The 23,295-nt window shown below is 32.6% G+C and overlaps 5 protein-coding genes across 6 annotated transcripts; 2 read left to right on the forward strand and 3 right to left on the reverse strand.

Annotated features, from left to right (window-relative positions):
* The first annotated feature begins 7,906 nt into the window (after positions 1-7,906).
* Positions 7,907-9,566, forward strand: LOC125844792 (uncharacterized). Its single transcript, XM_049524126.1, has 2 exons — positions 7,907-8,017; positions 8,288-9,566. The coding sequence occupies exons 1-2, from the start codon at positions 7,982-7,984 to the stop codon at positions 9,101-9,103; spliced, it is 852 nt and encodes a 283-aa protein (XP_049380083.1). The 5' UTR covers positions 7,907-7,981; the 3' UTR covers positions 9,104-9,566.
* Positions 9,567-10,031: 465 nt separating this feature from the next.
* On the forward strand, positions 10,032-10,625 carry LOC125844418 (RING-H2 finger protein ATL66-like). Its single transcript, XM_049523735.1, has one exon. It carries the CDS (start codon positions 10,032-10,034, stop codon positions 10,623-10,625), a length of 594 nt encoding a protein of 197 aa, XP_049379692.1.
* Positions 10,626-11,284: 659 nt separating this feature from the next.
* LOC125844052 (monofunctional riboflavin biosynthesis protein RIBA 3, chloroplastic) lies at positions 11,285-14,337 on the reverse strand. Of its 2 annotated transcripts, none has more exons than XM_049523286.1 (6): positions 13,922-14,337; positions 13,096-13,314; positions 12,420-12,745; positions 12,182-12,311; positions 11,795-12,091; positions 11,285-11,708 (listed from the first exon to the last, which is right to left on the reverse strand). In XM_049523286.1, the coding sequence occupies exons 1-6, from the start codon at positions 14,246-14,248 to the stop codon at positions 11,445-11,447; spliced, it is 1,563 nt and encodes a 520-aa protein (XP_049379243.1). In that variant the 5' UTR covers positions 14,249-14,337; the 3' UTR covers positions 11,285-11,444. The 2 variants fall into 2 exon arrangements, with proteins under 2 accessions (XP_049379243.1, XP_049379244.1); XM_049523287.1 differs by having other exon boundaries at positions 13,096-13,298; positions 13,922-14,059.
* A 1,091-nt stretch (positions 14,338-15,428) lies between these two features.
* LOC125844051 (uncharacterized) lies at positions 15,429-17,176 on the reverse strand. The gene is made up of 2 exons (XM_049523285.1): positions 16,357-17,176; positions 15,429-16,274 (listed from the first exon to the last, which is right to left on the reverse strand). The coding sequence occupies exons 1-2, from the start codon at positions 17,174-17,176 to the stop codon at positions 15,490-15,492; spliced, it is 1,605 nt and encodes a 534-aa protein (XP_049379242.1). The 3' UTR covers positions 15,429-15,489.
* A 776-nt stretch (positions 17,177-17,952) lies between these two features.
* LOC125844053 (uncharacterized) lies at positions 17,953-23,295 on the reverse strand. The gene is made up of 9 exons (XM_049523288.1): positions 23,194-23,295; positions 23,020-23,105; positions 22,860-22,907; positions 22,534-22,622; positions 22,138-22,191; positions 19,683-19,750; positions 19,536-19,585; positions 19,319-19,407; positions 17,953-18,378 (listed from the first exon to the last, which is right to left on the reverse strand). The coding sequence occupies exons 1-9, from the start codon at positions 23,250-23,252 to the stop codon at positions 18,274-18,276; spliced, it is 648 nt and encodes a 215-aa protein (XP_049379245.1). The 5' UTR covers positions 23,253-23,295; the 3' UTR covers positions 17,953-18,273.

Here is a 23,295-nt window from a genome sequence, read left to right on the forward strand (position 1 = left end):
CATGCGACATTTTCATAAACAAGCAAGTGATTTTATTAATACAAAATAAATTAGAAAAATACTTTTATTAGATGATTTTATCAAGTTCATTTAGAAAAATTTATTCGGTCAGTTGTTATAGGAAGCAAAAAACAAAAAATTAAAGTACAAAAAAATATTTTTTGTCTGACATGTTTAAATCACAAGATTAAAAGATATTTTGATACATTTTACATATAAATATATATCTTTAATTTAAAATTATGAAATAAAAAAATCTTACTATTTATTTTCTTAAATTTCGTACCGAGTATAAAAGTTCCTAAACCACTAAAGTCTTGTGTTTATTTTCCCACACAGTTACTTCGATTGGCTTAAAAAGAAGAAAAAATGAACACTTCATTTTTACGATTCTGTTTGACAAATGACTTGTTTTATATTTATAGGAGTAATTTTATGAAGCAGACATTTAGTCACATAGACTAGAAGTAGGGTTAGGCACTTAGCCATGTGTGACTCATCCCGTTGATACTACTAGCTAGTTGTACTATACTCTTACGGGTCGATTAATTAGGAACAAGTTATTATGTGATATGTTATTTTAGGATAAATTATCTCATATACGTGATTTGAGATATTTTATTTCATCTCTATAATATAAATTATGAGATAAATAATTCAAAAACTATCTAATATATCACTACTCAAATATAGAATGAAATAATTCTGCATTTTATTTCAGAATTATTATACTTTATACCTCACAACTCATTTATCCTCGTCTTCTACACGTATTACTTTGTACATGTTGAATTGTAGATAATATAAAAGTAATGTCCTAAAATCTAGGTTGCGTACTTGTTGAACTGTTGTCAAAACTTAGAACAATTAACTGAATTAAGACACAACTTAATTAAAAACTATATATATTAATAAATGTATGGTGCGTGTCTATGCCATTTGGTTATCCATGTTGAGGATTGCTAGATACATTGCATGTTGATGAACTGATAATTAATACATAAATTAAGCAGTTTCAATTTATCCTAATGGATTTTTTTTTAAAATGCAAACATCTTTGACCGTTTCTTAGCCAATCATGGCCGATCCTAGAAACACAAAAGAAACAATTCATTCAAAACAGTTATATATTAACCATACACAAACATAAAAGAAACAATTCATTCAAAACGTGAAAAAATTGACAAAAATTCATTCAAAACGAAAAATAGTTAGAATGACTTACAGTACTTTCGATCACTGAATTTACTATGAATAAAGCTTCAAAATTCACTATTTTTCCCTAGAAGAAAGAGACGGTGACATTTTTAGTCGGACAAACAATTATCATAGGCACTCACATATACACGAGATCAATAAAATAAATGTCCTCACCTCGGGAATTTTTGCTTTCATAAGTAAATTATAAATAAATGTTGATAAAAACATATGTAAGATCTTTAAAATTATTTAAAAAAATAATATATTGTGCATGTATAATAATAAAATATATGTATATAATTTATCAGTTCGATTAAGTTATTTCTTATGATTTTTCCGAACAAATCTATAACCAAACTAAATATTATGGATTTTTAAAAATCTAAAACCAAATACAATTAAATCCAAACAAAATTGATTTTGATTGATTTTTATCCAAACCGTGAACACTCCTATGTATCAGTACAATATTTAATGTTGGATTTACGAGAATAAGACAAACTTTGGACGTAACAAATGATGCAATCATTACGAAATCTAACGGCGTAGAATTTAAATTATATGGGTTTGTTAGTGATGCTGGTTTTAGATTAGTGATAATTCCAATCTGATAATTATAATTAATTACTTAAAATACTCCTAGTTTAACGTGATGATAGAGAAAATCGAAATAGCTTTGTTGGGAATAAATAAAGTTAGACATGTTCTCTGTTTTTTCATTTGGTCAAATACCTCATCCATGTGCATTGTCATTGTCACAAATTTGTTGTATCCTTTAATTGAATTTTAATTTATATAAATCATTGTAATGTTTCATATGAGTTCATCAAAGTTCTATTTGAGATCATCAAATGCATAAAACTTGGATTTATGTTCATCAAATACATACCATGATTCTTTGACATTAACCACAAAATACTCCTTCTGTTTTATATTACTTAGCTTGACCTTTATTGATCTTACATATTTCTTAAGAAGGCTTTAGTTAAAAGTATATTTTACTAAATTAAAGATAACTTTGAAACTCTAGATTTGGATCTGTTAGTAAGTGCCACCAAAATATAATGGAGCCAAAAATGTTTCCACCCATCCATGAGCATAAGGTATAGTCATACAAAAGTCCAATATGTTTGACAAATTAAAATACATAGTTTTTCTTTTCCTATTTGCCTCCAAACTCTCTAGTGTCTATTACCATCAATTTTTGGAGTGGACAGTTCAATAGAAAATTCAGTGTCTTTCCATTAGAAAAATGGGTCAACTTGATAACCATCCATAGGCAAACCTAAAAGACGCATTTGCACAAGTAGTCTTTTTTTGTAGGACACTATTTATATTATATGGTAATAGAAAAAGAAAGAAAAATTGATGAACCGTTAGTCTACACATGATACATAGATAAATAATCTACAGTTTACACTATGCTTAAAAGACCCTACTTAACAAATGACCCAACATATATACACATTTCCTATTATAATTGCAACTTATTACTAACGTTATATGAGTATGTTGACACATTTTGTGAATATAGTAACGGATGAACTCCATGTTTCGAAATCATGTATATATTATAACGATCGATTCAAAAATATTGGAGACCTAAAACTAAAGTTTATTTAAAGGGTCTTAAACTTTTTTAAAAAATATCATATTCAGTAACTTGAATATCATGTTAATTGATGTTTGATATGAAATTTCTAGAAATAATTTAAAAAACAAGCAATTAATTCTCAAAGAAAAATATGAAGAAAAACAATTCTTTTGTGATGCTAATATATTTTTTTTAATATTATAAACAAATTGAATACTAATTGACTTATAATTACACAAACACGACTCTTTAGACTACAAATTTTAAGTATTATTTTTTAAAATAAATTTCTTATATCAAATAAATTGCGACGGACGGAATACCAAATTTGTTATGCGTGAAATAGGTAAAGTCGTTACTCGTAAGGATACGCTTTAAAGTAAAATTGCTTCTGCTTTTATGGACCATTGCTTCGATGGGCTAAAAAAACTTCTTCTTTTCCGATCAAAAAAACAAATATTAAAAGAAGGAACTTTCAAATGTAGTGTCTTATGACTTATTAGACTAGGATGTAGGTACTTAGCCATGTGTGACTCCATGCCTACTTATTTACCGCTCTTTCGTACTTTTTTAATTCTCATATTTTTTAAAAGTCAATTTAGTGAAACATGCTTGAGGTTGAAATAATACTAATAGCCTTTATAAGATTAATATTGAAAAGTCATTTTAAGCTCAAATATAATCAAATTAGTAGAAAATGAAAATAAATATATATCACGAAGTTCAAATATGACTAAAGTTTAATCATATATATAGGCTACCTTTAAATATTCATATTGAGTTAGGCTTTTTTTTGCAATGCCAATCTTTTTAGGCAGGGCTATTTATCAAGCAGATAATTTCACTTAATGATTTGACTTATTGGATATTGGTTTTGAAATTTACTAATCTGCTAGCCAATCAATAAGATATCGACTGATTGGATAATGAATTAGCAATTATCGAATGATGTATTGGTTAATTTTTACCTTTTTTTAGAAAATCAAGACAAGTGGGCTATTAAAAGATACTAATTAATATTTTATTAATAAGAATAAATAAATACGTATATGATGCGTGTGTACGTGATTTTTTTAATCCAAGTATAGAGCTACTAGATACATTGCACGGAGATGAAATTAATATAAACAGCTTTGTCCTTTAATGAAACATTTTCTTAATTAAAAAAATTCATATTATTAAAAATAATATAAAAACACCTTTAATTATTTGTCTTCTTCTTTGCCAAATAAAACAATTGAACTCACAAGCAAACAACATAGAAAATTTCTGAGGATTGTTTTGTTTGAAGATAATTAGATAGTGATTAATTAGTTATGCTGAGATTAATTATTTTGATATTAAATTTTATTATTTGATTATTTTGTATTAAATATAATATACATCACATAATTTTTTTAAAAAAGTTATTTGTTTACAAAAATATTAACTACCTTCTTTTAGTAGAAAAAAGAGTGCGAGAGATCTCAATTTTATTTTGAAATCACTAATATTTTACCCTCCTTCTAATATAAAGGATAACTAGCGTCCTGATATTACCATTACCAGGGAGTACTATTAATTAGCAATTCCGATATAACTTATCATAATATTTTATTGCATAACTATTTATGCTTGTCCAACAATCAAACAATCCCTAAAACATTGTTTGGTAGCTAGTAAACAAATACCATATTCATATAAATTTTGTATAAGTAATTATACTACGTTTGGTTTGCAATTTTAGGAACTTGTATAATATATATATATATATATATATATATATATATATATATATACTACATGCATAAATTATGAGAATGTTGATATGTATTAATTATCTTATGTGATGTAAAAAATAAAATAATTAATATTTATATAATTTAAGATTTATATTATTCTAACCAACTACCTAACGACCCGAAGTGTTAATGCTCCAACTGTTAATGATAGTGCCACGTCTCATACACAAGCAATGCACCTACAATATTAAAGATTGAATTAGGAGGATATATAATAAGACAAGAGTAGAGAAATCTAAGGGCAGTAGAATTATGATTAGTTAATTAATAATGGCGGTGTTATTAATTAGATTATTCCAATATGGAATATAAGTGTAACGTGATGATATGGAAAATTTAATGAGTAGGGAAACTGGTTGTCGGGGATAAACAAATTAATTTTCCTCCTTTCATGTTCATTGTCTTTGTCACTACTAGGTTTTATCCTTAATTATTAATTAAAAACACAAAACAATTGTAATGTTCATCAGGTTCTATTGGTGGTGACTGGTGATCAATGCATAAACTTGGATTTTTGTATTGATTATATATTCACCACCACCCTGTAGGCCTATAAGCAGAGCCACCTTAGACGAAAGGTAGTCAGATGCATATCATTTTTTGATAAAATAATGTGATGTATAAAAATTAATATTATGTAAAATTAGGGTTTAAGTTTAACTTATACGATAAAAGTTATCTCAAAGGAAGGAGATTGCCCGGATATCACTCATTTCATTAACTTTTTCTTCAAACTTCCCATCACGTGTTTAGGGCTGAACATTTGGTGCGTAGACAAATTTAATTTAGAGGTTCAATATTGGGTGAGATGAATCTTACTTTGATATCATGTAAAATTAGGTCATGTGTCTAATGCACATCCCAAATTAAAGTTAGCTCAAAGGGAGAAAGATGGTTCACGTTTTATAAAGAGATCATTCATCTCATTAATCACCTATATACGTGGAACTTTTTCATTCTTCAACATTCCACCTCACGCCTAGAGTTGACATCTGGTGCGTGGATAAATTCAATTTAAGGGCAACACCGAGTAAGATGAATCTTACTTTAATTTAAGGATTTAAAACCTATCTCAAAGGAAGGAAGATTGCCCAAATTTATAAAATTATAAATAAAAAAAATAATTTTAATTTATCTCTTTTGCGGTGTAATATAACCGGAGTGCTCACAGATTAAAACTGTGTGCCAGTTGTATTGGGATATGACAAAACTTTGTCAAAAATAAAATATATGATTAGAAAATACACACCGTATAAAAGTCAACAACAATTGGATTTATTTCAGTTTCTTGGGCAGTTCACACATTTTTTTCTCTATAAAAGTTTTTTTTAAAATATAGTCTTTTTAGTTTTAAGAATATTTCGTTTTTAAGTTTCCTTTTATCTCTTTGTTAAACCTCGCTTTATACTAAGAATAGTAATATTGTATTTAATTTGAGGTATTAATTAATTTTTAAAATTATTTTATCTCATTAGTTATATAGAAATAATAAAAATACTATCTCATATAAAAGATGAAATGAAATATCTCATCAATATCTCTACTTATCAAATTCTTCATATTGAACAATCCTTAATTAATTGGGGAGCAATTAAGATTTTGAAAAAAAGTAACGAATATTCTTCATTTCATTTTAATTGTTACCTCCAAATAATTCACTTTAAAATTTAAAACTCAAGTTGAAAATTGTTTCCAATCCACATGAAAAAATCCACTATTTATTTTTAAAATATTAAATAAAAAAAATAAAGAAGCTAAAAAGAGAAATAGCATTATTATAGCAGCGATGGTAGATCAAAAGTTCCATTTTTGCATCCAGAGTTATTTACCTTGCTAAATAACATTTAATTCATATCCATATTTAAATTATGGAACACGTTTTATCTTTAAACCTTAATACTCACTTCATTTTGTTTTATTCGATTCTTATATTAAACAAGTATTGTTCTATTTGTCCATTTTAATAAATTAAGAAATATTTATTATTTTCATCAAATAATATCCTTCATTAAATACCTACATAAGCATATTTAGTAAGCTTAATATTTTTAAAGGGCGTTGTAAGTCAACATGAGTCACGCTAAATAAAATGAAAATAGTAATATTCACCTAGAAAGGGAAAAAGTGTCTTTTTTTTTTAATTCTAAACTCGAAATAATGACATTCATGTTAAAAGAAATACTCCCTCCGTCCCTTTTTAGTTGTCCACTTTAGAAATGACACACAGATTAAGGCAACAATGATTAACACAGTGAAGTTATAATTTTACCCTTATGACAACTTTTCACTTCANTAAAATCCAAAACCAAACCAAAAAACCAAACAAAGTAATTTATTAATCCAAAACCAATCCGAAAAACCAAAAAACCAATCCAAATAAAATTTCGGTTTGGTTTGGTTTGGTTATTCGGTTTAATCCGAATAGTGCACACCCCTAAAGTTTACACATCTTAAAGAATTTGTAGACAAATTAAACCATTTTAGTAAGAAAAAAAAATAAAACGTATAAAATATATTGACTGTGTAAAAAAGATTTTGCAGTGCCAACGCATATATTTGAGGTTTCATTTTTTTAAGGTAAGAAGAAACAAAGGGCCCTAAAAGAGTGGAGCCTAATTTTCTGCAAGAACAAAAAACACAACTTATTGCCCAACACTAGCAAAGTTTCATCATGAAAATTATGAAATTTGAATTTTTAAAACTATTTTTAATATAAAAAATGATATTTAGAAAAAATCTTAATGTAGTTGGTTGACTATATGAATTTTAAATTTATTGATAAGGATTCAATCTCTTACCTTACAAATAGAAAATTAAGATTTTAACTTTATGTGTTTTGAATTTTATAATGACGATTTTAAGTGACAATAAATTGTGTTCTAAATTTAATAGCTATATATATAACTATAATAATAATACAAAATCTACTTGCTTCGACCGAACTTCACTTGCGGTCTGCAGGCTACTAGATCCACCCCTACTTATAATCGTCTCCTCTATTTCCCCTTTTCCTACCCCCAAACTAAAAAGAAGAAGAAAGATTTAGAATTTAGAGTTGTGCTTGACTATAAATACAAAATTTTTAATATTATTTTCAGAATTCAACTCAGGAAAAAGTGAAAAATATTGTGACCAAATGACCACAAGGGAGGGAAAATTATAAAGAGAAATGGAGTTTTTTTTTTAAAGTAGTACTATAATTTTAATGGAAATTCAATAAGATTCCATAATAAACTTTTGTTACCATAATAGAGCTTATTTTGTCCTTTTTTGGGTTCCTTTCTTTTATATAAATCTTCACAACCCCACCACTCCTAAAAACTCCCTCCTTCTTTCCTCTCACAAATTCTTCTCAAATATTTCATTTCTCTCTATTTTCCATATTTCAAGTAATTGTTAGAGAAAAATGGAAGAAATGGCTTCTTTATGGTCTTACCAAGAGGTGAATTAAATACTTCTTCATTTTCTATATAGGTCTCTATTGTTATAGACAAATTTCAAGAATTAATTTTCTTTAATATAAAGACGAATCATATGCTTTCTACTTCTTTTGTTTAAAATTTAAAAATTTGCATCACACTTGTTCATGCCTAAAGAACTTTTTGTGTCAATTTTTCGGAAACAACTTGTCTATCTTTACAATGTAAAGGTAAGATCTGCGTAGACTCTACTGTTCCCATGATTCTCTTTTAACTTGATTCAATTCTTGCAGACAATTGATGAAATGAGACAGAAACTTGTTTACACTAGTCTTGAACTTGAAAAGATGAAAGTTCAAATGAGTGAAGAAATGATGAAGAACAAAGAGTATGTGAAGCAATTAATCCAATTCTTGAAAATGGTTTGTCAAGAAAGAGATGAAGCAAAAGATCAACTTCATAAACTACTCAACAAATTTGATAGTAATCCTCCTATTGTGATGATGAAGTCAACAAAAGCAAATTCAAGTATAACTGATCAATCCAACAGCTTGTCTGAAACATACAATTATCAGTCACACTATTCATCCCCTGTCGAATCATTTTTCGACACAGTTTCATCTCCTGAATTGGAATTTTCCAATATAAACATAGCTGATTCAAATCCAGTAGCTTATGACAATTGTGTTACTCAATTGTCCCCAAAAGTTGACAAGGCCTCATTGGTTATTGAAAGTTTTGTTAAGGGGAAAACTTTGCCTCAACAAGGGAAACTTTTGCAGTCTGTTCTTGAAGCAGGGCCACTTCTACAAACACTTTTAGTTTCAGGACAACTTCCTCAATGGCGAAATCCGCCTCAGCTTATGCCGTTTAATATTCCATCAGTTTCCTTTAAAGGGTGTGTATCTGATGTCTCAAATCAGAATCTTGGTGCAAATTTGAGCTATCCTGCTTCAACATCTCAACCTTATTTTGACATGTCATGTGGATCTTCACAAATGGCGTCTACATCTATGTTAAATTTTGCTAATTCTGATTCTGGTTCCTGTTTGGAAAATCAGAGGTTGAACAGTTTTGTCTGCCTGGGAAAGAGACAAAGGTTGCATTAATTAAGACAAGTTGAAATTTATGTTGCTCGGACTCTTCAATAATCTAGAGGGGTGCATGTCGGATTCTCTAAAAGTAGTGTCTTTTTGGAGGATGTGACACGGGTGCAATAACATTTTTGGAGAGTCTCAGCAAGATAGGTGGAAAGATGGATGCCTATATTTCAAAGTTTTGTACAAAGCATTTTTTCCGGGCGTTGTAAATGGAACATATTGATTGAGTTTGACAGCATTAGCTTTTGATGAATTTCATAGCTCCTTTGGCTTTTCCCTTACAGTTTTCTTTACATTATTCAATGAACAGTAATACTATGAATTTTGAATTTGGATTATGGTTCTTGATATTGATATGTTACTCAAAAGAGTTATAACTTTGTCCATAAGTGTCAAAAAAGAGCAAAACCTTCCATTTGGACTCTTGTAATGTAGACTGACTTATCATTTTTTAAAACTATTCTGACAGCAAAATGTTGGATTATACTATTTATCCAGGAAGCAGCCTGCCAGAAGAAAGCATCTTGGTTGTTGCATATATAATGACAAACATAAAAAATTATCAATATCTAGAATCTTTGGTATAATGAAAAGATTAAAGATACCAAAAGGCGATAGAATTTGATCAATCCTATTTTCTGTCGTTAAGATGGAGAACTGAAGTAAGAATTCTCTTTCTTCATTGTCTGGGAAAGGTAGAAGCTTTATGACCTCTACTTAAATGAACTCGTCCGAAAGTTAAATTCTTGGATTCATCAGTAACCTTGCTTGTCTATATTGATCTTACTTTGATATAACCGTCAACCATACATGTCCTCAACAGTTTTTCTAAACTTAGTAGTCTCTCCAATTACTAAGGTCCTAAACTAAGTAACTTGTCTTAAAAGGCCTATCAATTCAATTCTTAGAAGTCTTTCCTGTTGAAATTCAGAATAGCATGTCTAGTCCAGACTCCACTCCAGGCATTGGACCTTTGCATTGGGATCCGCTACTGATTGTCTCAGTAGGGATAGTTTGTTTTATCCTTCTGCTATTCAGTTACTTCAAGATTATACAGACGCGTTGCTGTGGATTTCTATCTGTGCAGTTCTACAGAAATCCAATTCAAAGGCGTCAACTAAACGATCATATTCTTGAAGATCATGATTCACAGCTCCAAAGTCGTGGTCTAGACTCCTATATTATGCATTCACTACCAATCACTCAGTTCAAGAAGAACGACGAACAAACTACTAGACCAAATAACTCAGATTGTGCAGTTTGCTTAGGTGAATTTCAAGAAGGTGAATGGCTGAAACACTTACCTTATTGCTCTCATGTCTTTCATGTTGCATGCATTGACACTTGGTTTCAGATTCATTCAAGCTGCCCACTATGCAGATCAAATGTGTTTAGTGTCAAAATGCAGCAAGGACATTCCATTACTATGAACACATTACTGGAAACTCTGAGAAGGGAAGATTTCAATCGTGAACGATCAGTTCACAATGAGGATATCCGGTCACAGATATTACAGAATCATTCTTTCTAGAGTTGTAGAAGGAAGTTCTGACTAGTGGGTTTTCCATCTCCAATTGTGTCTAACAATTACTTGGTATGGATATCATACTATTGGATTAGCAAAGACAAGCCCGCGTGCACGAGAAGATGTTGATAAGAGACTAGGAATTCTTATAAGAACATAGCTAGAAACTAAGCAGCTTCATCCTTCACTTCTCTTTCTGGTTGTCCATGAAAGTTAATAGTCGGTGATGGTACGTTTGGTTCAGCCAACGGAAGCAGATTTAACAACTTCAGAGCATAGAAGTGAAATATATGAAGAACACATTTCAGTTATTATACTTTTATCCTTCTTAGTAGAGATAATTCTGCAACAGGAACACCAATGAGGAAAAAGAAAGAATCAGAATAATAAATCAATAGAAACTAGACGCGATAATTGACCGAGTAAAACTAGGCAAATCAAACTAGAAACACAAATTACACCAAGCTAATTTTAACTGTGGTCACCTGAAGTTTATAGCTCCATTGAGGTATACGTTTTGTTTAAGCTTATCGATTGAAACTCACATTTTTCCTTACTTGTACTGTTTGTTTCAGTTGGTTGAACATAGTAGTACTTCGAACTTGCAAAATCTCTCAAAAGATGAAATGAGATACAGAAATTAAGCTAAAAAGAGATCATTGAGCTTTTGTATCAAGAAGGTATTTATGTATAATGGGTGCTTTAGTGTGTTTTCTTTTCTGTAATTGGAATATATCTCATAGAATAAGTTCTACAATAAAAAAATGTGAATGAAGTATGCAACAGATGAAAGTCTCTCCCTCCTTGAAAGTAATCTGTACTTACTCAACTTTCATTTCTTTCCTGGGATGGATCTTGTTTCTCCAAATTCCGTTTGATGGACGCCTTAATAGGTCCTTGTACATCAGATCCATATATGTGACCCATCTTTGTTCTTTTGGTTTCCAAATACTTCCTGTTTTCATCTGTGAAGGGTGTCAAAACTGGTACCCGTCCAACGACTGCTAAACCATAACCCTTTAAACCCGTAAATTTTGCTGGATTGTTAGTCATTAGGCGCATGGTACGAACTCCTATATCCCTTAACATCTGTTGCAATCAATGAAATCATATTCTTCCATTAATTAATAGTTAGTTACTCTAGTAGTAGAAAATAAGCACATGATCACACTAACCTGCGCGCCAATGCCATATTCACGAGCATCTGCAGCAAAGCCGAGCTCTAGATTGGCTTCAACAGTATCATGTCCCTCATCTTGCAAATTATAGGCCTGAAGCTTGTGGCCTAAGCCAATGCCTCGTCCTTCGTGGCCTCTGAGATAGATAACCAAACCCCTACCAGCTTCCTCAATCAGCTGCATTGCCAAATCCAGCTGATTACCACAATCACATCGTCGTGATCCAAAAATATCCCCTGTCAAACACTCTGAATGTACCCTTACCAACACATCTTGACCATTTCCAATATCACCCTGTTGAAGGCTTTAAAGTTTAAAGGAATTCCAGATGATAAAATTCACTAAACACTAATAGTTTATACTATCAAAGGAGAAATCTCTGACCTTTACGACAGCTATATGCTCTGTACCATCAAGCTTTGAACGGTAACAGTAAGCATCGAATAATCCCCATTTAGTTGGTAAACGAGATACTGCAGTTCTTTCGACAAGCTTCTCCCTCTTTCTCCTATATCTGCAAGCAGTAAAACATGACATACAAATAAGAAACCTGGCCGTTGTTGCTTTCTCAAGCTTCAGTACAAATTGAAGGCTGCAATACGAAAATATGTTAATGATTCACCTTACTAAATCAGTTATTGATACAATCGGAATCTTGTGGTCCAAGGCCAAATTTTTCAAAATGAGCATAGAGGCTATAGAACCATCATTTTTATCAACTATAGTTGAAAGAACAGAAACTGGTTGCAAGCCAGCTGACGTTACTAAATCAACCGAAGCCTCAGTATGACCAAATCTTCTTAAGACTCCACCATTCCGATACTTGAGAGGAAAAACATGGCCTGGCCTTATGAAATCTTCAGGAGTAGAAGTAGGAGATGACAATGCCAGGACAGTTTTAGCCCTATCCGAAGCCGATACACCAGTAGATGTGCCCTTCTTAGCATCCTTTGCATAATTAAACATGGTACTTCAGTAAGCAAACATGATCACTAACGCATAACAGCTTGTAAAATTGTTATATATATGGATGGTATACTTCAGTCTATCCAGTATTACATGGTGAATAATTAATACATAGCAAATTATGGTATTAGCAATACAAGAGTCATTAATACACCGAAAAAGCATGATTGAAGACATAACTACCTAAATACACCAAACAAAAACCGTGCATAAGAAGTAATCCCAACATAACTAATCTCACTATTACTAATACACCTTATTCAGTGACTTCTAAGTACATTACAACACTTTTTGTCTATGAAAGGAAGAGAAGAGTAATACTATCATATTACCACTGTGATTGTGAAGGATGGAGCAGAAGAGTCATTTTCTTTTTCAGGTGACATCAAAGGAAGATTAAGCCTCTCAAGATCCTCTTCTTTCATGCCCACAGAAATAATGCCTGAACCATGTCTCACCATAAATGCAATTGCCTCGGCACTAATAAATGATGCTGCCATGACAAGGTTTCCTTCCACTCCCCCACTTTCATCATCTACAACAATGACAAACTGATACATTTTCACAATCATAAGTTCTACCAAAATGAAAATCTACTAGTACTATATAGCTTGTAATACGAGTCATGTTGAATTGTGTGACCGTCTCATTAAACTTTAAGTTGTCAGCGAGTACATGTCTTCAACATATAGTCTCACACAAATTTATTTAAAGAATTATGTTTTCAGGTATCATAAGTGACACATTTATTTAAAAATTATTTTTTGAGGTACCATGAGTGAAATACTATTAAAAGAAGAGAAAAAAATATATATTTTAGAAACAAATGCAAACCATGATAGATCGGTATGACTTCATCTTATATCCAACTGAATTGTCCTGTCCGATTAGTCAAAAATCATGTTGTACTTCATTTTATTTGAAAATCAATGTTCGATTGTGAAAATTCAAAATTCAAACTTGAAAGTTGTATTTCGAACTTGAAAAAGTTAGTTTTCAAATACGAACCTCTACTAAGTCACAATAATTAACGTACAAAATATTTAAAAAACATATAAACAAATCACAGTTAAAAAAAGCAATCTTGTTTGACGTTCAAAATCCAAACAGTGCCACAGAAATCGAGACAGAGTGAGAGTATTACAAGAAAGCACCAACCTTTCCTTGAGACAATGCATTAAGTGCCTCTCCAATTGAAGAATAGCCTTTAGTGGGACAATCAGGATCACCCTCTGTTTCACTCACAAAGAAATCAATAGTTTGAGGGGTTATTTCAGCACTCAATGTTTCAAATAAAGATCCATTCTCAAATGGAGTCTCAGCAACCCTACATGTCCAAGTATTCAAATTGGGAGAAGATAGTCTTTTTCTATAGTGTCCAATTCCAACAATATTATTATGTGAATTACCAAAAGATTGATGATGAACATTTGAGCTAATGAAGATTCTTGGAGCTAATAGCTGATTAAACAACACACAATCCATAGAAAAAATGCTGATTCAATTGTACTTTTATTTAGTGGCACATAGAAAAAATGTAGTAGTAAGTAATTTTCATTTGGAATTTTGCAAGTGAAGAAATTAAGAGTACCTCTAGTTTTATTATCGTCTTATCCAATAAAATGCTAAACCAAAAAAAAAATGATTTTGAACGTAGGTGGACTTAGGACCACATGATATCAATAATTAATTCCCTCTTTCATTTCTTTTTTTCCTACTTTGGTATAATAATTCTTCTATATTTTTTTTTACTTGGAACTGTTATAAAAGGAATAACCTATCTAGCTAACTAACAAAAAAGTTTGTCTTGTCAAATTTGAGCCTTATAAAAGGTATTTGACTCTTATCCCGTTGGAATGGACCCTTAGACCCCATACATAGGAAGTTGCTGATAAGTGTCATAATAGACCTCATTCTGACCGCGGACGATTAATTTAACAAGATGGTCTGCAATCGTATAGTGATCTTCTTGAAAACAGTGTTATACTTCATGTTTAGTTTTTAATTATAGCACTTATTTTCATTGATCATTTGAACAAGATATAACGAATCCACTTCAATGGTAAAGTCTCTATATTTCAAAAGTATGCATCTACTCAAACCACATTTAGCTGCAAAGGTCAACTCATTATAATAGATACTTTTTCAACCAACTGAGTCGAACTAGTAGATTGATTTCCAAATCTCAAAAATATATAGGTGGTGTTCCAATAATCTTTTACTCATCGCATTCCCAAGCTTTCCGTATTCGACACAATAATTGCTTTTGAAATCCTTGATGTCAAGCAAAAATCAAATGCTTGAACATGAACTACATGTAGCCTAAGTGCTCATGAGATAAAAGGTGTTTATACACAATATGCGCGTAATTTTCCCTAAAAGAAAATGGATAGTGATATTGTTGGCTAGCGCAAAGGACTCATAGCTTCTTTTAATGATTATGAGATTGAGAATTCGATCGAGCCTCTTTCATCTCTAATGTGTTTGTCTTATTTTCCTTTGAAATCCACAATGAAAAGGTAAACAATTATAAGTAACACGTTGAACATATACTCCCTCAATAACACAATGATTCCCATTATCAGGAAACAATATCATTAATCATAGAAATAAAAAATCAAAGAGTGTTTGTTTTTCTTTTATACGTATAGGACCATTAATTGTTAGATTGGTTTACAAACCTTATTGTGATAAAATGATCATATAAAATGGTAAGATAATAATGTCTATCGCTTGCAGACAACTCCACGTCCATAAATTCCGCTATTGCAATTCAAACTTGGAAGCTCTAAGTTCATGGGAGCCTTAAAAATGTCGGATTGTTCTTCATTTGCTTGAAATCTAGCTACGGAACAATCAGCATTGAAGAGTCCTGAAGCTGCAAATTTTCTGTCACCTCCCATTATTGGCATCAAAACTCCCATTTTAACTTTGCTCACGTAGTCTTTCTTATAAGTTTGGCCTAAAACACCATTCACTTCATCACTCAACGATACAAACTTGAACCCAAGTTCAAGATGAGCAAAGCAATCATCACTCGTTATCCCATAGTTATGTACTCGCGATTCATGCTCCGTAATAGGCACAATCTTGGCTGTGATTGTCAATACATTTTCTACATCAATGACAACCTCGTTAGTATTGCTGATTCTTGTAATTGAGGTCTTACGTACAGTTTCAGACTTCCAACTCGCGCCTTCACTTTCAGGAAGAAATATTGGTTCATCGTTGAAATGAAGGGCTAGACGGTCAATGGAATCATCCCATGTTGATGTTTTTAGTGCAGCAACTGAGATTTTGTGAGTTCCATAAAGGATACCAATGGATTGTACCCAAGTAAAGTCTCTCTTCATGTTCTCGTTTCTCCTTCCGATGAAGTGTGCATTTATGTGGAATTCAGGGTCTGAAACTAGGCAAAAATCTTTGTCCTTCTTGCCATGGAAGTAAAAGGTAATTCCATCTCCACCGATGAATCGTGGATCTTGGCAAACTGCTCCAGGCTGGTCACATTCTACATCCCAAATAAAAAGAATAAGGGAAATAAATAGAGAAATTATTGCAAGAAAATAAGGAAAATTAGTAGTTATACTTACTACAAACGGGTTTGCAAGAGACACAATCGACTTGACAACTCTCGGGGCAAGAGGTAGGGCATGCATGCTGGTTAGCATAACAACTAGGGTAGTACTTGTTCTTGCACTTGACCATCTTAGGTGTGGGTGGTTTAGGAGTAGGTGGTGGATAAGCTGGAGGAGGTGGAGATGAGGATGGCACTGAAGGTGGTGGAGTTGATTCCTTAGGAGGAGATGACGGTGGAGTTTCCTCCTTGGGTGGAGATGACAGTGGAGTTTCCTCCTTGGGTGGAGATGATGGTGGAGTTTCATCCTTGGGTGGAGATGGAGGTGGAGTTTCTTCTTTAGGAGGAGATGGTGGTGGAGTTTCTTCCTTGGGTGGTGATGGAGGTGGAGTTTCTTCTTTAGGAGGAGATGGTGGTGGAGTTTCTTCCTTGGGTGGTGATGGAGGTGGAGTTTCTTCTTTAGGAGGAGATGGTGGTGGAGTTTCTTCCTTAGGAGGAGAAGGCGATGGTGGAGTTTCTTCCTTGGGTGGAGATGGAGGTGGAGTTTCTTCCTTGGGTGGTGGAGTTTCTTCCTTAGGAGGAGATGGCGATGGTGGAGTTTGTTCCTCGGGAGGAGATGGGCCATCAACACAAATAGGCTTGCAAGAACGACATTCGGTTATGCAGCCATTTGGACAGAATTTGGGACAGACATGAGGAAGATTTTTACATTGCTTAATCTCATCATCTGAGCAATGAGAATGGCTTGGATGATCAGCTATTCCCGGGGGAGTCGCCTCTGCCAATGCTATAAACATTAGCATGACAATCCCCAAACCCACAATCAATCTAGCCATTTCACTATCTTTATATCAATTGCTTGAATGTGTCAACCTCTTCTTTTCTAATTGTTCAACTACTTGTGTTGAATGAGTACTGATGAAATTTCCATTACTACATCCCCCATTTTATACTAGTTATTTGGGGGGCACATATATGATTGCATTATTTGATTGATAATTATTACTTAACTAGGTTCCTTTGGAAGGTGCCTTTCACATGCTTCTTTTCCCAAATAGAAGGTTAGTAAAGTGAACTCAATATTGTCTATGTTATATTGCTGCTTCATAAAATGAATAAAGATATGGTATCACTTGGCCATAAAGCTAGTACACTACACTTACAGAATTCTAATTATTTGTATGTGTACCTTTCCTTGAACATTGGAGTAGCTTCAAACTAATTAATTAATTAATTAAAAGGAAGACTCAAAATGAAGAAATAAAGGTCCTCTGCATGCCAGGAGAAATCATTTTCTAAAAAAATTGTATGAAAAAATGTCAAACGAATCTTGTGAGGAAAGGAATTGGTAATCTGGGTTATAGCTTGGATACATTTTTACTCAAAGCAACACAATTAAATTATCTTGTGAATAAAGGGATTAATTCACATGCGCAAAGGTTTACAACTCTTTTCTTCTATGATTTTTTAAGTATAGGATGCATGCATCATACATTATAATAGTAATTCAAACTTAATTATACCTGTAAGGTATAATTGCTATAACGTTCCATTTCTCTAATAGTAGCATACGAATGTTAAGTTTCTCCAATAGATATTAAGCTTAGAGTTCACTAAGTTCAGATAAACAAATTATATTTGAACATTCACCAGCAGAAAGTCTGTTGATGGACAAACGCATCATACACTTGATCCATGGGATGGAATAGACAAGGATATTCAATCAGTTGTGATATTTCATGTGATTAGCTGACTCGCCTTTTATATTGGACATGTAATCCATCATTTTAGTACAAATATTGGAATAAAATAATTTCATGACTGGTTAATATCCATAACCAAATGCGAAATAAAATAATCCACATTTTGTTTTGAAATTATTATCCTTATCTCACCAAGTAAATGAACCCTTAATTTAAGTTTTCATGGACTCTCATGTCTTCTTTGTCTTGTGATATTTACCCAGCTTTGATCGGCGTTGCTTGAACAAGTGCAGATAAAGTTTGAGCCATAGAAGAGGGTATAACAGAAGCAGAACCTGAAGTTAGAAATGAAAAAATGAAGTATTTTTATGACATGATACATATGCGTGCTCTTTAATTTGGCATTAGCTAACATCTATGCCTTCCAACTTTGGATTTGCATAAATAGGTACTTAAACTTGTATAAAGTTGAACAAGCAAATACATGTGTCCTACTTGTATTATGCCACGTAGGATGATTATGTCTACTTGTTCAACTTTATACAAGCTTAAGTGTCTATTTGTGCTCACCTAAAGTTAGAGGACATAAATATCAGCCAAGTTAAAAAGCTCATTTATGTCTATAACAAAACAACATTCTATTTATAAGCAAGTAGGATCTCTCTCTCAAGGGCGGATTTAGTACCAAAATTACTATACACGTGAACCCATGGTATTTCTGTCAAACTATGTATTTAGTGTACATGTTTTCACATAATTAATCTAATATTATCTGTTGACACTCGTGCTACAAAAAAGGCTGAATGATGCACTTAGTTGAATGTTGTGTTAATACCCAAAGGAATTCCCACTTAATACTCTCTTTTTTCTCCTTTCTTAGTAGTGCGTCCATGTTCTAGAAATTCTAGATTTGTCTCTGCTCGCCTCTCTGGGCATTTTCCAAAGCAAGCCCGCGTCATTCATATGAATGATGCACACCAATATCAGCTAGAAATGCTGATCTACTTGCTACATTTACAGGACAATGCAAGTTGCATTTCTATATTTTAAAGTTTTAGACAGAATAAGTGCCTTATCTGATCTAAGAAACAAAGCTATATACAGAATGAACCCCGAAATTCGTCTAAAGAAATGGAGAGAGTTGATGCAAAAGTAAAGCTGAAGGAGGTCGTCGTTATGGTGGCAAAAGCCAAAGTTATCTTTCGTCATTAAAAATTGTTCGCGTATTAAAGTTCCAGTAGAAATTACTCTTTCTTTCAGGATATCGAAACGTACCTTGACAAAGTTATAATAACTGAAAGGAAGAGTATCTGCATACAGGTTTCTCGTTTTAATGAACGGAAGTGCCTGGTACATAAGCCATACTGCATAGAAATGAAGTCGAAGATTTTCAGATTTTACACATACGAGACAAAGAGACCACAAAAAGAAATGCATGAAATAAAATACTATGAATATGATAAAATTAGTGTTAACAAAATTGTTAACTTACTTTCACCAGGTCCGACTCCAACGGGATACAGTAAAATGAAAGCAGTGTACCTAATAGGCAAAAAGATATTCAAAACCAAAAAAATTCCGAGTAATATACTCTCTCCTGAGTAACCAGAGGCATTATTTTCTGCAAGAGAATTCGAACCTGAGGTATGTGATCAAGTATGGTGGACTCCCAATGCAACTCAAAGCATAGTGTGAGTATCTGATCACCTGCATTGAGTAGCAAAACAGGATCATATAATTGTTTAAAGTTTATCATCATGCAAGATCAACGGAAGACGATCAAAAGGATGAAGTATAGACCAAAACATGGAAAAGTTGTTGCAACTCAAACAGAACATAACTAGTAAATATTTGGGCCTGAGATTAGGTTCGTAAAGCTTAGAATCACATTCTGAGTTCGTGTTTCTGTCAATGTTTCATGTTACAGTATAAGCTACTTTAGGATAGCTTTTGCCTAAAGGTGGGCTTTTGGCATTTCAATTTCAGTATACTTTTCCCTAAAAGTACCGCTTAAACGTTACTGTGCACTAAAACTTTGCAAATTAATAAGGATAGAGTGGATACGGTTAGCTTTGAATCAATAATGTTTTTGTAACCAATTGGATATTACAAAACGCATTAAACCACTAAGTCACCAAACCGGTACTCTATAACTTGTAGGATAGCTTTAGGAGTGAAGACTACAGCTAAAAACAACGAGCGTTATTATCAGACGTGAAAAATGTTATAGCATTATTAAGTGTCTGGTCTAATGGGAGATAGAACTTATGAAGACATGTCGAACCTTTTTAGACTGTTAAAAGACTCCACAGGAATAGGAAAAAAGAGTTCGGAATTTTCAGTTTTAAGTATTTTTGTGGAAGTAGAAACAAAGTCATTTAACTTCCTTGCAGATGCACTGAGTTTCTAATTATGACAATTTATATGTTTTTCATATTAGAGTAACTTGTGGAAAAGGACTTGAAGATGATGGGAGTGACGGGTTTTAATTATCATCAGTTGGTTACTTTTGAGGCATTCACATTAGTTCGTTGTTGCTACTTCTTTAATGTATGTATTCTTTTTCTCAAACTGCTTGGAAATGCTTTATCTAAAACCGAGGTTCTATCATAAACAATATCTCTATCTCTACGAGGTAAGGGTAAGGTCTGCATGCGTACAGTGCACTCTACCCTCCCTAAACCCTACTTGTGGGATTACACTGGGTATGTTGTTGGTTACTTCTGAGGAAAAAACAGATTTCCTGTGAAACAAAGTTGACCACTTTGTTGGATTAAGGAGATAAGCATATGAAGACGACATAGGATAATTAGTAGTACAGAGGAGAACAGAATCTTCCTGCCAAGATACAAATGGTAGAAATGATTCTGAGCATTGCCTAGAAGGAAATTCACTCGTGGTTGAGCAAAACCTATGACGTAAATTCCACATGTATCATCTTTCGGTCATGTGGCATATGCAGCGGATCAATTAAATGCAAAACTTCTCAACAATCTTACTCGCTTCAGTAACTGAATAGATGTTTTTCAATTTCAAAATAGCCTCTCAGCTAAAAAGTACAATATCAGACAGAAAACTGAACAAAGAAAATACCTCTACACATTATAGCAAACTGTCAATCTATCTTTCTCGGCCTATGGGATAAGATTAAGTGTAGTTTCTGTTCTTATACGTATAGGAAACTATTGTTACCGAGCATGTGTATGAGTAAATATAACCACTTACTGTATTTGTACAATAATATGAATCAGACAACTCACACTGTGGCCTACCTCAGTCCTGTTTTACCGTTTCTTTCCCCAACTACTGTCAGTTTGGAGAAGTTAAAAAGATGCAATATCTTCAATAAATCAGGTCACATGCATTTATCTAACGGAAGGATTAACAAGAGAATTGAACAGGTTGTCTCACAAGAACATAGAACAACAAGGGAAAAAAAATAAGTCAGGTCAGACACGTTTATCTCCAAGTATGTACATTTCTCGCCTTTTTCCTTCTCCATCACTTCTCATCACTACTACAAGGTTAGACTGACCTCAGATCTGCCTTGTTAGCAAGTACAATGCACACCTACAGAGTTAGTTCCACAATAGCTTGTCTAGGGGGAACAAATGACGAAAGGTACCTCACTTCAAAGTCTAACTCATGATTTTTCTAATCATCATTGTTTTTCTTTGTTTTCTACACAACCACCAATTTTCTTGGGTAAGAATTAATATGTGCATTGAGAATCGTTTCGTATAGCAAAAAATTTGGTTGAAATCTTTGCCCCATTCCATATATATCTCCCAACTGTAAATAAACGTGGTCCCGTAATACTTTAATCAATCATAATTAAATACACTCCTTATAGTCCCCTCCATGTGCTCACTTACATCAAAAGTTCATCCAGCACAATTGATTTCTTCCATTTCCAGCCATTCCTTTCAATGGGAGTAAGTTCTAAAGTTATTGCAAGTAAGTTCCACAAAGATAACGGTTTACAGTTCTAAACACATGAATCAACTAAATTAAGAAGAGGGGGAGAAGGCAGGGAAAAAAGAAAATGAGAGTAACATGTAAGAAAGGCAAAGAGATGAAGAAAATTAACTCACCTCACTTAAGCTCCAAGCGGAAAACGTTATGAACACTGAAGGCGATTCCTGGAGCTACAAGAAGCATCTTTGTGTTCACTACTAAATACTAATGCTAACACAAAACAGATTAGCAAAAAGAAAGACTTCATTGCATTATTAAGTTTCCATAAATCTTGTTATTGTCACCAATAATCAGCCCCACGACGATACTATGTAAAAACAGCAAGTACTCTATGTTGCTCGGACTCCTCAAAAATGTCACCAAGTACGAGTTAGATCCTCCAAAAGCAGTGCATTTTGGAGTATCTGACATGGTTGCAACAACGTTTTCATGGAGTCAGAGCAACATAGCATATCATATTCGAGTAGCTAATGCATAAAAGTAAGTGTGATTTGATAAGAAAGATACAAAACCTCAACAATTTGATGAACAATTGCTAGCAAAAAATGAGTTCGTCCACTCCATTGCATCAGAGGAAGCACTACCCCAGTAGGAACAATCCCTTCGTAGCCCAAAAAAAAAGGAATTAGAACATGAGCTAGCTAGCTAGGGGCGGAGCCGCAGAGCCAAACTCAGTAACTTTGATTCAAACTTAAATTTCTACATTGAATATGTACAAATTATTATTTTTGAAGCCAATAACTAAAAAAACAATTAGTATTCCGAATTCATAAACTTCAAATTCTGGCTCCACCTCTAGCTACCTATTGTCAAATGTAACCAATTAAAAATACTTTACCAATAGCTCCATGTATAACTTCCAAGAATGCACAACATTGCAGCAAACCTTTACCATAAAGATCACAAATTTACTCAAACATAAAAAATGAGAGATTTTTTTCTTTTTCTTAATGAGATTGAGATTAATTAAGGAAATAAATAAATAAATTGGAACTCACAAATTAGTTCACCAGCAGAAGCATAAACCCCAGTAACCGAGTTGGTGGAAATAAAATTGCTCAAAATTCTAAAAAGAGCTAATGTCCTACAATTTCATGTCATCCATCACATATATTATTGGAACATTATGAATATAATTTTTTTTTAAATTGTGAAAGGGAAGAGAAATTTACCATCCAAGAAACTGAAGAAAATTGTAAGAGAAGAGATAAAGAGTTTGCAATTTAGCCATTAGAGATAATTTGGTAATCCTATGGCATGTACCAAATTTGGTC

This window comes from Solanum stenotomum, chromosome 11 (assembly GCF_019186545.1).
Source record: "Solanum stenotomum isolate F172 chromosome 11, ASM1918654v1, whole genome shotgun sequence".
In the NCBI taxonomy this organism is placed as follows: Eukaryota; Viridiplantae; Streptophyta; class Magnoliopsida; order Solanales; family Solanaceae; genus Solanum; species Solanum stenotomum.